The 17246-nt window shown below is 36.4% G+C and overlaps 1 protein-coding gene across 5 annotated transcripts in view; it reads left to right on the top strand.

The window, feature by feature from the left end:
- Positions 1-15415, top strand: part of FBN2 (fibrillin 2) — a 169338-nt gene extending 153923 nt beyond the window's left edge. For 3 of the 5 annotated variants that reach the window (XM_054808952.1, XM_054808951.1, XM_054808950.1), the window contains exons 56-65: positions 1078-1203; positions 3573-3779; positions 4475-4600; positions 5199-5321; positions 5470-5586; positions 6284-6412; positions 8076-8195; positions 9951-10182; positions 10873-11032; positions 13495-15415. In XM_054808952.1, coding sequence (XP_054664927.1) covers positions 1078-1203; positions 3573-3779; positions 4475-4600; positions 5199-5321; positions 5470-5586; positions 6284-6412; positions 8076-8195; positions 9951-10182; positions 10873-11032; positions 13495-13869 — 1715 coding nt within the window. In that variant the 3' untranslated portion in view covers positions 13870-15415. Of the gene's footprint in view, positions 1-1077; positions 1204-3572; positions 3780-4474; positions 4601-5198; positions 5322-5469; positions 5587-6283; positions 6413-8075; positions 8196-9129; positions 9320-9950; positions 10183-10872; positions 11033-13494 lie in introns of those variants that run through there. The other 2 variants (XR_008574594.1, XM_054808953.1) reach the window with 2 other exon arrangements.
- Positions 15416-17246: the final 1831 nt, after the last annotated feature.

Here is a 17246-nt window from a genome sequence, read left to right as displayed (position 1 = left end):
TTGCCAAGCAAAAGAGACCTAATTTGAGTACGAGGCAGAATTGTCATAAACAAAAAGTTACATTTCCTTTAGCATTAATACTGTTTATAAATAATGTCACAGTTCCTTAGAGAGTTAAAACTGTAAGGTTCTGAAACAATGTATAAAAGCCATGAACAACAAAAGATGTGGAAACTGCCATAGTTCAAAATAATTCACCATTATGTAAGTAAGCAAACAGCTTTCCACCATCATTTTCTCAGTAAGTTGAGAAGGAAACAACAGCTACATTTTGGCAAATTATACTTTCTTTTGATACATTAAAAAAAACCAACAAACCAAGACCATTCCAAAGCTCTCTGCGGACAGAGTAGCTGAGGATGTTATTTGCTCAGAGGGGAAAAAAAAAATTAAACATCCATCTCAGTGAATGCTTTAAATGAAAATATTTTAAAACAGTGTTCCTTCAGCCAGAGAATGACTACTCTCTTTTACAGATGTTTATTATTTTTTTCAGGGGATATAATCAATGCTAGCAAGAATTTTGCCTTTTTTGCCATGTAATGCTGCCTTTAAATCACTTGAGGTTTTTCTGAGACTTTATTTTAAACATCTGTAAAGGTGTCTAATTGCTTACAATATCTGTGCCACTAGCTATGGAAGGAAGTGCACTAGGATTGTAAACTGTTTCAGGGAAATGATGTTTGGACTGAAATGTGACTGACTGCAGAAGAAGTCAAACGTATTCAGAGACTCTTAATGATTACAAAGTGGAAATTTCTTAATCAAATCATGCATATATTCCAATTTTATTTAAACGTTATTTGCCAGGTAAAAGTTATGACTAGAATTCACTCTGCTGCAAATGTTTTCTGCAAAAGTTGCAAAAAGCGTACAAGGATTAAAGCTTTTGTCCTAGGATTCAGTACATAAGAAATGGAATAGGATAGTGTGATTAGGAAAGTCCTTTCTGGGTTTAATCAGTTGTTCATTTTCTACTTCTTGCAAATATTACACAGAATAATTAAAAAATTTTATGAGCTTGATATATTTTCTTGTAACAATTTATTTAATTGTTTTAATTATATTTTTGTAAAGATGAAAATGAATGCCGCACCAAGCCAGGTATCTGTGAAAATGGTCATTGCATGAACGTTATTGGGAGCTACCGATGTGAATGTAATGAAGGATTCCTGCCAAGTCCATCAGGCATTGAGTGTCTTGGTAAATGCCTCTTTCGTATACATTTCATCTTACATTAAAGTATAAAGGATGCAGAGTGTAAATTAGGCTTCTAAGTACCTAACAGCTCTCATATCTACAGAAATTAAATAATGATCCTTAATAAATAATGATATGATATTAAATAATGATAGGAATGAGGATTATCTTGAAAATGTCAGCTGAGTCTACTAATCACATAGAAGTGTCTAAATTCCAAAGGACATAAATACAGTGCTGAGTAACACTATCCGGACAAAATACAGGTTTTTTTTAAAGAAGAAGCAGAGTTTAGTTACCTTAGATAGATCAAAAACTGGGATGCAGAGCAAAGTGAAGTGTTTGCATATTCAGAATGCAATCTTAACACCACAGTACTGCAACGAGTCATCTGAATTTTCTATACTTTTAATTCAGACAGTGATTATGAATACAAAATACTGGGATTTCACAAAAGAATTGCAAGATCTATTAAAAAGTTTTGAGGCAAGCCTGCATATTAAATGCTGATGAAGGGGTTTATCTTCATCAACTTGTATTTCCTTTTCGATATGCTCAGACTTGTCATTTGTACTACAAAATTTTTTGTTCCCTTTACAGAAAGCAAAAAAACTGCAAAACCTTACTTTCTTATTATCACTGTTCAAGTGTAGATACTTCAAAGTGTTTTACAATACTTGAAACTGTATAAGTATTTATTAGTATTCTTGCATCAAAAATACTTGTGTATTATCTTATGTAAGTACTGTAAAAACAGCTCCCTGTAAGTTGTCATCAGTAGCGTGTTGACTTCATGGCAAAGCAATAACATTGGAAGAGCAGGGAATTCCCTAAGGATTAAGACCAGATGGGAAGAGGATGCCACAGTCTGTTAACCCCAGCCAGTTGTTAATGCCAAGGAAATACCCTGTTTGGAGGTCATTCTTGTTTTCTTATACTTAATATATGGTTTTCTTATTATTTTCTGGAAACTATGCTTTGGGTTAGTTTGCTCATTGCTACTTTTCCTTTAGGATTTCCTGGGTCAGAAATTACAATGAAAAATAAGTCTGGCAGAAACAAAGTATTTCTTCAGAATTACAGCACAAACATTAAGTCTTAGATTACCTTATTTTAAATATATTGTGCAAACCATTCACATTAAAATTCATTCCACATCTCAAATTGGGGACAAAGCATTATATGTTCTTCAAATCATAATATGCATAAAGACCTGCACAATATACCTAGCTGGGAGAATAGAAATCTGCTGAGTCTTGCAAATTACTACAGCAAACATGCTATCTCACACAACTGGTTGCGTTCAGTGACAGCAGCTTTATTTGATGTAAACAGTTAAGTTATGGGGCACTGAAAGTAAGTTTTGCTTAAAGCCAAAGTTCACGTTTTAGCTGATTCATGTAAGAAATGTACAGATTCTACTCCTCAGACTTGTAAAAGAGAAGATCAGCTGGGTGTTGATACACATAAACATTCTGAAGGATCTGAAGGATTTTAACTTTTAGCTTTAAGAGAAAAAAATAAAATCTTTAATTTAAAACCATACGCATCTGTACGACTATAATTGACAATGTCTCCAATTTAATTAACAAATAAGAAAGGTGACATAGCCTATTTAGAAGATATCATCTGTGCAAAATTTAATTTCCATTGTCACTGGAAGCTGGGATCTCTGCTCTCCTCAGCTGCCTGTTTGAAGAAAAGTGGCAGGAGCTTAATGACTCTGAAGTTCTGCTCCTCTTTCATGATTGACAGGTATTAATTAACCAAAACATTTAAAAATTAAGGAAAATATAATTAGAAAGGGACAGATCAACAGTAAGGCCATATTTTTTTTTTCCCCAGCAAAAACTAGGAGTGCCAGTGAAAAAGTACTGAGTTGTATAGACACTTTTTACATGCTAAGGATTTTGTCATTTGAACCACATCAGGATAATTATAGAAGATCACACATGCTATTTTGGCCAGTAAAACAAACAGACTTCTAATCCCACTCCAAGTAAATCATTCAAATGCAAGTCAAACATAGGCAGCTTAAGTGGAAGCTCAGTTTGGCCCGCAGCCTGTTTTGCTATCAAGCAAGCTCACCAGATATGCCCTGGGGACAGCTTTCATGCAAGTAAGACTCGTGTCCAACTCATGCAGGTACGGAACTTTAGGGATGTCTGGAATACACTGGGAGTGGCCGCAGATTATCAGAAGACACAACAAATCTGAAAGCCTAAATCAAAATAGTCTTCATAGACTGGTTGCTAATAATCTTCTAGTTCTTGCTCTAGTGTTGATGGAGAACCAGAATAATACGTCAGATGCTTCATGGATCAGATGTTTATCTCCTACTCTTTCTTGATCTCTCTACTTCTTCCTTACAGATAATCGCAAAGGGTTTTGCTTTGCTGAAGTTTTACAGACAATGTGTCAGATGGCTTCAAGCAGCCAGAATCTTGTCACTAAATCTGAGTGCTGCTGTGATGGAGGCCGGGGCTGGGGTAACCAGTGTGAGCTCTGTCCACTTCCCGGAACCACCCAATATAAGAAACTCTGTCCACATGGACCAGGCTATACTACAGATGGAAGAGGTATTTGCAGGGATGAAAAGAGGCAGAAAAGGAGAAATGGATATGCTCATATATTTAAAAAAATGCAGAATTCTCTTTGAAGTTCCTTCAAAGAATTTCCTACAAAACAATAGTTTGATTTTTCAAATGTTGCCAACAGACCAGAAATTAAAAACACATTTAAACAGTAGCTGCAACCAGAATACTCACAGCTGTGCAGAATTTTCAGGGTTGGGATCTAAAACAGCAGGTACCACACAGAAACTAAAAGCTAGAAATGATCCCAAAACTTTTGTATGCTGAAAAGTTGCATACATGACAGAGGCAACAGCAGTGGTTCTAATAATAGTGTCACTGAATGCTTTGCAGTTATTATTTCCACACAGGAAGCAGAAGCTAACATACATTTTTTAATTGTGGTGAAAAAAATTTTGACATCATCTAACTGGTCATACGAAAATTCACTTCTATGGATTTTGTATTTTGACTTAGCAAAACTGGAAACTGATTACCCAATGAAACAGCAGGAATGTTTTGATACAAAAGACAATAATGAAAGTTTGAAGGATGTTTGACTTTGAATTCAGATCCATTTTTAATGACAAAGAAAGGGTAAAGTTCCTATTAGAAGCATGATGATAAGGAACTGTGCAAAAAGAGAAGAAAAAAGTTGAATTTAAAACTGGAAGATTACATATTTAGTATTTTCTGTACAGATATTGATGAATGTAAGGTCATGCCAAACCCATGTAGAGATGGACAGTGTATTAACACTATGGGCTCCTTCCGATGCTTTTGCAAAGTTGGCTATACCACTGACATTAGCAGCACATCTTGTATTGGTAAGATTCAGCATCTTAATCCTCAGTTATGTTTTTTAATTGGTACATAATGACATATTAACCTCTGTAAACCTTTGTATCAAAGCAGTTTTTTCTTTTTATCTCTTTTACCTCTTTTCTATCTTTCTTTTCCTAATATGCACTTCTATTTTTGTATTTAATTTGGGGAAATCAAGAAACAAGCTGTACTGGCAATATTCTTGCAGTAGAATGAGCACTGAAATACATTTCAGCTGTATAAACATTTTGACTGACAAACTAGCTCATTATTTCATGGTCTACATTTTCCCACTTTTCTGTTGGTTAACACTTACACGTATACCATAGTATGCCCAAAAATAAATACTTAGATGAAAATACTAATGCCACTCTCACTTTAGCATAACTTTTTCAAGACACTTGGTTTGTCACTGTAGTGGCAACTCCATAGAAAGTCCACAGCAACACATCCATAGAGAAAGAAAGAGGAACTCTGAACAAATGTGAACTGAGGACTTTTTCTACAAACATTTTTCTCTTAAATATAGTGCTGTTTAGAAAATACCTTTCAAAGACAAAGAAATCAGTACAATAGATGCTTAACAGTTTCTCTCTTTAGATCTTGATGAGTGCTCTCAGTCTCCTAAACCATGCAATTTTATCTGCAAGAACTCAGAAGGGAGCTATCAGTGCTCATGTCCTCGGGGTTACGTCCTTCAAGAAGATGGAAAGACATGTAAAGGTAAAGAAAGTGATACACAGTGACTTTTAATTTTGTTGCGCCATGACTTAAAAGGAAATAGTTTTGAAATGTGATATTTTTATCAAGTTAGACTAAATGTACATCTTTTTTTGTTGACTTTTCTTAAGGCAACATCTCTTTCTTTCAGATCTTGATGAATGTCAAACCAAACAACATAATTGTCAATTTCTCTGTGTCAACACCCTTGGAGGCTTCACATGCAAATGTCCACCTGGTTTTACACAACATCATACAGCTTGTATTGGTAAGAAAAACAGTAGTTTTCTTGCATGAGTTTTTCTATAAGAACAACATTCTCAATTCTCATTCATTTCTTTTGCTCGGTATGAACAGTAATAATGCAGAGCAATAATGTCAGCAGTCCAGAAAACAGATTTTGAAAAGCAACAATTATAGCTAAAGAAAAAGTAGTCTATCCACTACTATTTTCTACTACTATCCACTACTATTTTCTACTACTACTATCCTACTATTTTCTTGCTTAGTAAACAGTTGTACATATTTAATACATGTTATTATATTCTAAGTATAACCACATGGAGACAAAGGGGTAAAGTATTAAAATCTGATTTAAAATGTAGTTAAACAAAACAGACTGCATTTTCTTTTTTTAATAAATACAGATGTCTTTAGATCTTAAGCATATGTCTTGCCAACTGAAACTATTTTAGTTCAGCTAAAACAGAAGTACAGCACTTTTCCACTGTCACCAATTAGATACCTGGGTCTTTCACACTTACAACTGAATTACAATTTGCACTTCCAATTTATTACTCATAGCTCTGCAAGAGTTGTCAGGTCATCTGACATTTAAATACGAAAAGCTGCATTTTCAAAATAAACTGTTGCACCTCTGTGGATTTCAGCCTCTTATATATGAACATGTCTAAAATCATGCTACAAGGTACACCAACCTTCTGTCTCTCCTCTGCATTTTTAAGATAACAATGAATGTGGTTCTCAGCCATCGCTCTGCGGATCAAAAGGAATTTGCCAAAACACTCCTGGAAGTTTTACCTGTGAATGTCAAAGGGGATTTTCTCTGGATTCTACTGGATTAAACTGTGAAGGTAGCTAGCAAAGGTCAAATTTTTTTATGGTGCAAATCCTTACTTCTGTGTCCAGTGAAGCCTGTGATGTCAAAGATAGATAAAACAGAGCACCAGCCATAGTAAAAGTAAATACTGAAGAGAAATAGGAATGTGTTTGAGTAATTTTAAGCATAATTCTGTATAAGAACACACTGCCTGAGTAATTCTTACAGAAATTAGAATAAAAAGTGACTTTTTAGCTGAACTTTTTCCAGGCTGCCGTTTCAACTTCACATAGGTTTATGCATCTAAAAGTCTAGTTGTTTCTTCTTTTTCATTTTCATTTTCATACAGTCTAAACAGAAGCTCTCTACAATTGTGTTTCAGCTAATTGTAATCATCCACCTGAGGGCATCTAAGATTAGATTCTAAATTCTATACTTTAAATCTTCTACCATAGACATACACATTCAGAAGGGTAATTCACTACAGTTAAAATACAAATTATATAGCTGAGCTCCATCTGTCTCTGTTGGCCCCAAGGAAGCCCCAATCGGGAAATCTCTATTTGAAAGCTCCAGACTCTTCAGTGGGCCTCAGATATTGAGCAAAGAAGAAATTAAAATGTAGTACTAGGCCATCTGGCTGCTGAAAATTAGAAATGCAGAGGTATACATACACAAAGTTATGACATCTCAAAATGTCAGCTACCTTGATACAGCATTTAAAACAGGAATTGATATTTAAAGCCTATTTCTAAAGTAACAGTGCAGAATCTATGCAGCCCGAAGTTTTAGAAAGCATTATCTTCTGTCAGATTACTTCATTCTCATAAAGTAGATTCATCCTTATTGTGTGCACCTGGGAAACAAAACGCTAAATTATACATATCGAAGCATTTCCAAGACACATACACAACTAGCACATCAGAACTGCTCTACGTGCCTTTACTGATAATGACAGTTTTCAGTTCCTGGCCCAATGGTTTTCTGCACCTCAGGCTTTGGAACATCACAATTCCATTAAATGTGTTTCAAACTGTGGACAACTAGAATGTAACTTAGAATCTGTGATATCACGCATGGTTTTTTATTTTCTAGTAGAACTGCATACTGCAGCTGACACATTAGGCTGCTTACAATCTTCTTATTTCTTATAGCAGACACTATTTCAGATGACTGAGTGTTTTACATTTTGGTTTTTTCTTTGTGGATTTCTCATTCATTTGCACATACCTCAGAGATTTTCTAAGACGGGTTTTTCTTTTTAATTGCAAGGGTAAGCACTTGCATCCAAATTTGGTATGTATTCCTCATACTCAAACACTCAATATGTTCCAGGAAACTTAAAGCTTAGTCCTACATAGTTGGTTTGAAAACTGAAATAAAAACCCATTCATATTCTAAACGTTACTTCAAAGCAACATCATGTGGGATTACCAGGAATAGTATTTGTTCTCCAAATCTGAGTAATGTAAAGGCTCAAAAGCTCCAGTCAGATTACTAATAGATAGAAAGAATATTACATTAATTGACTTTCAGGCTTTCCAAAAGACCAGCCTGAATGGTGCTTTCGTCTTACAGCAATACTCTTCTGTCACAAATACTAGTGTTTCAATGGTTATGATCAAAGTGAGAAACATATTCGGCAACGTGTGTAATTGTGTGTTCTTTCATGTTCTACTTCTCTCCCAATTGCAAAGATGTGGATGAATGTGATGGAAACCATAGGTGCCAGCATGGCTGTCAAAACATCCTGGGTGGATATAGATGTGGATGCCCACAAGGATATATTCAGCATTACCAGTGGAATCAATGTGTTGGTAAGGAAACAAACAGCACAAAATACATTTAAACAGCAAAGGTGTCATAGTGTTTATACTGAGGTGAGGACAAGAATGGGCAGGACAAAGGGTATGCAGACACAAATCTTGTTTTACTCTCTCCCCCTCTTTTCATTCACTTATTACTCCCAACATAAATCAATGAAATAAGGTAACAAGAAAACACACTCATCCTGTTGAAACTCTGTGTGACAAGGAGTTTTCCTAGTAAGGCCTAAATACTGACTCCCTTGTCCTTGGAAAAATCCCCATGTTAGAAAGGTGGAAAGATGTTCTTTGAATTCCTGAAAGCAGGAAAAAAACCCACAAACCCTCAAAAACCCCCCAAAAACCCTCAGCTTTCATCAGCAAGAATCACTCACCATCGGTAGCAATTTGAGAATACTACAGAATAGCATCTATAATGAATGGGGATAAAAAATATCAACATAGCCATTAACAGTTTCCTACTTCCAAAATATAGTCTTAAGGCCAACATTAGTTCTTTGGGCAGGGAACAGGGAAAAATTAATCAGCTCAGCAGTTTTATTGTAGGTTTAGTTCATTCAATCCATTTCTTTTCTGTGTTTCATGAACTGAGCTAAGTCCCCTACCAAATGAAATGTAGGATTTTTTAATTTTTTTTTAATAAAAAACAACACACCCCCAAACAACCACATCCTGTACTGCTCACAAGCCACCATAACAATATCTTTACCTTTTCAAGTTCGCCTTCCTGGTTCTCTGTCAATGGTGTCATAATCAGAGGATGGCTGTGAACACTGCCATATGTTTCTCATAGGTTGATCTTAGTGTCCTGATCTTAGACATATAAATTTTACAATAAGTAGCACACCAGGCAGTTTTCCCGAAGTCCCAACCGCCATCATCACTCCTTACTTAATACTGCTTTTATTACTAATTATTAATACAGCAAAGAAAGCAAAGATGGGAGTAACAGGAATACACAACAAAGAACTCCCACAAAACTGCAAAACAGCTACAGCATCTGAATATGACAGATAGTCCTCAAAAGAATGTCTCCTAGTAACTGCAGGCAAGAATGGTAAAGCATGTGCTAGTGGTATTGGAGAGGGAAACGCCTACACGGAAACACTAGCTTGGTAAGATAAAGAAAATAAGCAAAACATGCCAACTATCGAAAGCATGATCTTCCATACAACAAGCTACTTTCCTCATTCATTTTTCACAATATAGCCTGGAGCCAAATCAATCACACTGACTGGAGGAGTCATCTTCTCTGTATCTTAATTCAATACCCACAAGATGAAGACAATGCTTCCTTTTCTCTTTCTTTTTGGTTGGTTTAGATTGTCTTTTGCCCCACAGAGCCTGCAGGTTTCCACAAGTATGTGCTAACTTCGCCCCATCACTAGGTGCCCAGGAACACTGTCACAGTTGGAGTATAACTGGAGTTGCAGCTCATTTCTCCTCTGTGGGCCGTAGGAGTGTACCCTGCCAGGGGAAAGAGGACCCCTAAGCAAAACAGCAGATGTACCTTGAAGGAAGGGGGAGCTTTAAATCAGTATAAGGTTACCAGTAACACTATCCTAAAATACCATTACGGTCTAGCTATATGTGTTTGGGACCTTTGCCAATGTGCTTTCTTCAGAGATCAAGTCTCTGTGGGGTAATGAAGTTAAGGATGTAACAGAGACCTAGGACTTGCAGATATTCGGATTTGTTAGCTACATCACACTATAAGATACCAGTGTATTTTTGTTTGCTTACTAGATGAAAATGAATGCTCCAATCCTAACACATGTGGTTCTGCTTCTTGCTACAACACACTTGGAAGTTACAAGTGTGCCTGCCCATCTGGATTTTCTTACGACCAGTTTTCCAGTGCATGCCATGATGTGAATGAGTGTTCTTCCACCAAGAACCCCTGCAATTATGGTTGTTCCAACACTGAAGGTGGTTATCTCTGTGGCTGTCCACCTGGCTATTACAGAGTTGGACAAGGGTGAGTATCTCCACACAGTCATTCATCAAAGACACATTCAGAAGGCTATAAAAACGCTGGACCCTAGTCAGACTGAAAAGCAGAGGTGCAAATGAAGGACAGGCTACTAAGTCATCCTTTCTACTCCCTTTGCACACAATATCCATAAGCTAGAAAAAAAGACATGTCTGTGCATGTAGCATGACACTCATTTTAAACCTAGCGTAGAGGCAACATTAAACAATTAGTTCTGCTTACTCCCCCGGTATCAGCCCAAGACCTCCTTCATAAACCTGCTGAATGAAGACTGTTACTGCATAAGGATAGGTACCATCTGTGCTGAGATAATTAAGGGTTTTAAGCCACACTAATCAACCCAGAACATTAAACACAAATTAACATTGTTCTGGTACATGGCAATGGCTAAATTCTTTAGTTCCAAAGTTCAGGACAGGCTGGTTTTGTTCTGTTTCTTTGTAAAACTTGTAAATGAAAATTAGAAGATCCTATAGGCCTTTAGCCAATGGTTGTACTTCATTCAGTATGCGATACTAGTGTGAAGAAAATTCATGCACAGACCTCCTGCTGAAGAAAGGAAAAGGAAGGGGGTACAGACACTGTGGTACAGATTACATACGCTCACTTTCCATTTAACAGGACAGTTCATAAAACTGCAAGAAGTAATTAAAACAGATTTTTTTTATTCAACAGCCACTGTGTCTCAGGAATGGGATTTAACAAAGGCCAGTACCTGCCACTGAATGGAGATGCTGATGAAGAGAATGCTTTGTCCCCTGAAGCATGTTATGAGTGCAAAATCAATAGCTATTCCAAAAAGGACAACCGGAAGAAGAGAAGTGCTAATGACACTGTACGTACCAGGATAAATAAGCACTATAATGTAATTTGAGATATTTTCACAGATACCATATTCACCGTTATCACTAAATGGAGGAAATTTTTTAACAGGCTACATTCAGTGGCGAAAGTCTTTCCCCTGCCTTGGTGGTTTTCACACTTGGATCCTATTGGCAGGAACAACGTAACAATCAGAAATACACCAATAACTACAGATGGATTAAATTTTTAAAGCTTGTAAAGAATCCTTTGTAGTGCGAGATGTTGTCTAGTTCCTCAAAATATATTCAGGGAATTAATTTTCCCATAATTACAGAGAGCTAGGAAACTGGTCATGTCTGCAATCTGTTCTGCTGTCAGGAGGAGACTGGACAGCATTTTATGGTCTGGGACAGCTAAATAGATCTTCTTGCAGGTCTGTTGCATGGTTGCTCACAATTGCAGGGACTAGAGTTCATGACCTAGGTGATACACTTAAGGCCAATATTTGCAGAATTGCTGAGGGTAGTAGAGAGCTACACTTCAGACAATTTTTTTTCTTACTGTATTTCATAGGCTTATAAAAATAGGTTATGGGATACTCATGAAAGGACAGCCCTGTTATTTACACCTTTTAGATGCTTTTTTTTCCCCAAAAGTTAGAAGAGCATACCTGTATGTATGTTATCTGCATTACCTGCATGATAGGATGTTGTCTTGTAGCATTAGCTCTCATCTTGAAATCTGCAGTGATGGGAAATGGACTTAGATTAGAGGTGGGGACACACAGAGATTTTTCTTCAGTAGTACAAGAGCTGGGTAATGCAAACACGCAAATGCAAACCCTCAACTAAAATGGTAAGGCGGTAAAGTGTGCTACCCACACAAGTTACATTGAAAGAATGGGGACAGAAGTCTCCTTTCTAAAAGAGTAAGGACATCAAAGAATCCAGAAGCTCCAGCCTTAGTACACATTACTTAGCATGATGCCATCAAAGCCAGTTCTTCTATTGGCAAAGTTTCTAAATAAGCCAGTAACCCTATAATTCCTGCTCTAAAGCTTATAGTGTTGTAGTTAAAATCTAAATGTTTGATTTCCCCACACACATTCACACTTCCCACAAATATCACCCCACCGCCACTCCCACTGGACCTGTTCCAGTCTGAATTCTGTGGTCAACCCACCACAGAAATACATGGATGTTTTGAAAACCATTTTTTCTTTCGCACAGTTAATTTCATTTCTAGTTCATAATTCTAGTATCTTGTTATTATGGGGTTTTTAATAGCATTAACATTTTCGGTTTCTAATACTAGAACTACCTGAGCAGTACAAGTGAAAGGTTTGAAATCCATAAAACTAGGTGAAAAAAGAAGTAAGCTCATCACGAATGGTATCTATGCAGTGCGGTATTTAAATCACCATGGTACTTGCTTATGCCCACAAATTTTCCTTGTTTTCACCATATGTTTTTAATTACAATACATAATAGTACATATATATACTCACGTGATTAGAATTCCCTCAGAGAGAGAAATCCTTTCCTGTCTTTACAAGCATGAAAGGATCTTGACGTGTAAGCTATGTACCTCGCTTAGTATCAGGTTTCCTAAAGACTACATATATTATATGTATGGATATATTATATATATTCTTGTAGAACTACTTTCAAAAGCTGTTGCTTGTAAGATGGCTTTCCTAGGAATGCATTCATTCTCAGCCCCGCCCCCAAGTGTGTTCACAGCTCTCAGCTCTCACCTCTGGACAAATTCACACCCGCAGCATAACTATGCTGAAGCTCAAATTTAAAAAGAACATACGACTAATTTATCAGAAAAAACAATGCTGGGACTTTTTTCCACACTCCTTTCAGTGGTCCAAATAGGATGTAGTTGGACAATATGTGACATACTAGCCCTTTCTGTAGAAAGCTAGCAGTACAGCAGTACAGCTAGCAGTACTTCAGTTTCCTTTATAATCACTATACTTCCTCATCACCAAATGCTGAGCCTGCTTGTTTTTAGAAACCAGGATTCATTAAAACAGTTTTACCAGAAGTTTCAGGGAATTCCCATACAGTGCTGTGGTATGTGTTTCTGTAATGTTCCTCACTGAAGTTGATCGTAAGAATAAGACTGTGCCTCACATACAGTCTTTACTGCAGTAGTAAATATAGGTCTCTTCTTTACATGGACTTTTTACAAGCATGAAGCTAAACAGATTCTGAAAAGAACCTGAAATCTGAGCCCCCTCTGTAGACCTGATGCTGTAACTTTAATTATCCTGCTAAGCCTGTGTGAGAAGCTTTTAAGATTTACAGGGTGTGTTATGTGGAATCAAGCAGTTCTCCCAGGTGGAAAGGATTTACAGTTGCTTCTTTCACAACTAGATTTTGAGAAATGCAGAAACTTAATAATCACATATTATTCTTCTCTCAATGCAAGTGAATATCTGTTTCTTTCCTACTCTAAACAATCTTTCCTCCTTTACTTCAGAGTGTGCAGATTAATTTGGAAAGTCTAGACGTGGATAGTCCTTTGAAGATGAGAGTCAACATTTCCAGGCTTGACAACAAGGAGCACATCCTAGAACTCATGCCAGCCATTGAGCCCCTTACCAACCACGTGCGCTACATCATCTCACATGGCAATGATAATGGCATCTTTCAAATCCATCGGAGGAATGGACTTAGTTATTTGCACACAGTTAAGAAAAAGTCAGTGCCTGGAACTCACACACTGGAAATCATTAGCATTCCTCTATATAAGAAAAAAGAGCTAAAGAAACTGGAAGACAGCAATGAGGACAACTACCTCCGAGGAGAGCTCGGGGAAGCTCTCAAAATGAGGCTGTGGATAGACCTCTACTAGCCATCTTCCAGACTGAGTCCAGTTCTTCAGTCACTTCTGTTCACCTATCTAGCCACTTGAGCATATCTGCTTTTGAAACAGTCACTGACTTTTGGGGGAGGAAGGGGGAGGGGAAGACCTCTTTATTTCCATCCTGTCGAGACTGCAGAGCCCTTGCAGGAGGGTAACTTAAACTCTGCCACCACCAAAACTTTGATTACAATGCCAATCATGGTTACTGTATCTTTTACATAACCTCAATTTAAAGTACATTAAAAAAAGCTAAAGTTGAAGAAGTCATCATATGGCACTAAATGGCACAAAAATGTGAGCTATTTTTTTCCTGTTAGCAGTCTGTAACACTTTGGGTATTTTGCTATAGTTCCTAATAAAAAAAAATATAGAACTTTATTTATTTTTAATGCAGTAATATATGGAGAAAATAACAAATTATGTAAACAAAAAGGGAAATTTGCTTGTTTTTCTTTAGGTTTATAAATTTGAGCTATAACATTTTAGAAGTACTTTCTTATTCGAAAAAACAGATTTGAAAGATGTTTCCTTTTGTATTTGGGCCAGTCATCCAAATAGTATATAAGTAATTTTAAAATGTATCAGAGCTGAAAGAGCACTGTAGTACATCTTCTGGATATTCTAAAGTGCTCTTCCAAAACTTTGAGTATTAAAAAAAAAGAGAGAGTCTTAAAGGACAAGAATTACAATACCAGTCTCTGCAGAGACCATATTTCACAGCAGCTCAATAGGATTGTATTCTCATCAGCCACATCAAATAATGGAAGAAGACGCACAACCACTGTAGCAAAATACCTTGACTGCTTTCAATACCATTAGAATTGCAGAACCAAACTGTACTGTACTTCCTTCCAATAACCTCAAGGAACCACACATGCAACCACACCTCATTCTCAGAAAGGGTGCTCTACAAACTTGCATTACTGTAGGCAGCTGAAGAAAATGTCTCTCTGAAGGGAATGCATGATGTTTCATACTGTTTGGTGCTGGCTTGAATTAATGGTGCATTTACTAAAAAGTGAGAGCTGTATCAGGACTGCCATATGTGCAAACTAATTATGCAGCACAGACAAGGAAAATGTGTATTTGAAATCCATTTGTTAGAAGTTTCATTAATACTGTAGTTATACACCATACGCCTCATTTTATCATAGCTTATTTTGTAAGAAAGATGATTGTACAATGAGTTGACATTTAGCTTGCTTTAGTAATTTTTTTAAAAAAATGTTGTACCATTATGTGTTAAGTGTATGTCTCAATGGTGCTTTTTTCGACAGCTGGTGCCTGTAACTAGTCATGTAACAGAATCTCATATGTGAAAATAGCCAAAGCATATGCTGACTCCAGGATTGTTTCAGTCACATGTCAGTGCTGACCAAAGATTATATCTAGTTATACTCAGTGATTTTTCTTTTCTTTTGTTTTCTTTTCTTTTATTGAGTTTGGGGATTTTGAAAAGAAAAAGAAACTTTGTACATTTTTAATCAAATGTTTGTAAGAAAAAAAAAAAAAGCCTTGTTTGAAGGTCTGTATCAGTAAGACAACACTTTTCTTGCAATAAAGCTTATTTTGGGATAGTTTTTTTCTTTGAACTGTCTGTGTTCTTTACACAAAATAAGCATCAAATTGTAAATCTGAAAGATTGCAGAGTGGAAAGAGGAGCTGGTATGGTGCAAACTCTTCTTCACTCCCATTTAAGGGTATACAGCATTTGCTGACTTAGTTTCTCTATTGTGACAGAGCTGAAACACAGGAATTAAACTATCCTTGCAAAGTTAAAAGTGTGCTTCAACTCTCTTAAAATCTGCCATATATTAGGTTCAAGTGGACTGGCCTTGCAGAAGGCTTTGCTTATCCATGTAATAAGGGCTGAAGGACCATCATAATTGAAGTTTGATAATTCAGCTCTAAAAAAAAATCCCCAAACATTTAACAATAGGCATGTAAAACCTCCATCCTACCTGAACACCAAAAATCTGGTATGATGATCAATGAAGATACTTTTGTTTGCCCGCAGTCCCTTCCTTGAATGCCCTTCATTAGGTACACAAGATTTCCACAAATACCACATAAACTACACTGTCATTTTATTCCATTCAGCTAAGCTGGTGATTGTTTTTAAGTAATAGCCAATACTGACTGTATGTTTTTGTCACAGCAATAATAGCCAGTGAAAGGGAACTCAGACACATTGGGTTATGCACTAAATTAAGATGCAAAATGCGTGTTTTAGATGTACTCTTTAGTTTCTGGGTATAATGTAAGACTCATCTGCACGAGCAGAATTAGCCCTACAAAGTCTATTGCTGTTCTTCTGGAGGAGTAGCACTTCACTAGTTAATTGCATTAAAAGCCAAGTTGCAGGTCTAAGGCTCTAATTACTGGATGCAGTATCAATGAGTTTCCCTAGTGTTTGAGAGCTTTTTTCAGCATAAAATTGCTCTTCTCCATGCTTTCAAAGATCAGTCTAACATACTTCTCCTGCCACTCTGCTGTCCCTCTCCTCTTCCCTAAAATATTCATAAAGTAATAAAAGAAATGCAAGTTTTTTAAAGGAATCATACACTTAAATTTCACTCAAGAAAGAAAATAATCAGAAATTATGGTATTGTAATTGTTTTCATAATTACTGATTTATTTGATAGGAGTTGTTTGCATATGTATTCAGATTTATCTGACATTTAATAGTTCATCAATTTAAACAAGCCAATATGAAATTACCATATGTATTTGACATTAGTTTCAAATATGATCATGCAAGTTTCATTATGATTCAAAACTGCTTCTGGATAAAATGACTGATGTCCACAGAAATAAAAATACCTCTAGAAGTCTAATAAATACTTCCAGTACAGCACTGTCTTAACAACTCTAACAGCTAGTTTCCAAGAAGGCTACTGTTTGTTCAAAATGAGAGCTTTCCAGGAAACAGTGCAAGAAAAGCCAACAGACTGAACCCAGTAGAGCATTATCCTTTGTTGCCAACTCTCAGAAAAGGAGAGAAAATAGTAGCAACACTCTTACTAATGATTCCTCTGAACATACATGTTCTGAATGATTTTATCAGTAGACAGAGATTATTTGCATGTGCTATGCACACTAAGTAGATTTAAAGCCTTTTTTTCTAAACAAACTATCATCAGATAACACCTGTGTTAATTAATCATACATAAGTACAAAGTTCAAAAAATACCTTATCCCTTTACTAGAAAGGCAGCATTATCCTCTACCATCTTAAAATGCACAAGACAGTTATGCACAATACTCAGAAAGAAGTCACTCCCAGCTTCAAATCCAGATGAAAAAATATCCTGGATTAAAAAAAAAAAAGCCCAGGCAAGAAATCCAAAACAGCCACTTCCTTT

This window comes from Grus americana, chromosome Z (genome assembly GCF_028858705.1).
Source record: "Grus americana isolate bGruAme1 chromosome Z, bGruAme1.mat, whole genome shotgun sequence".
NCBI classification, from domain to species: domain Eukaryota; kingdom Metazoa; phylum Chordata; class Aves; order Gruiformes; family Gruidae; genus Grus; species Grus americana.
Note: the sequence above shows the minus strand (reverse complement) of the source record. Positions and strands in the feature narration are given on the sequence as shown.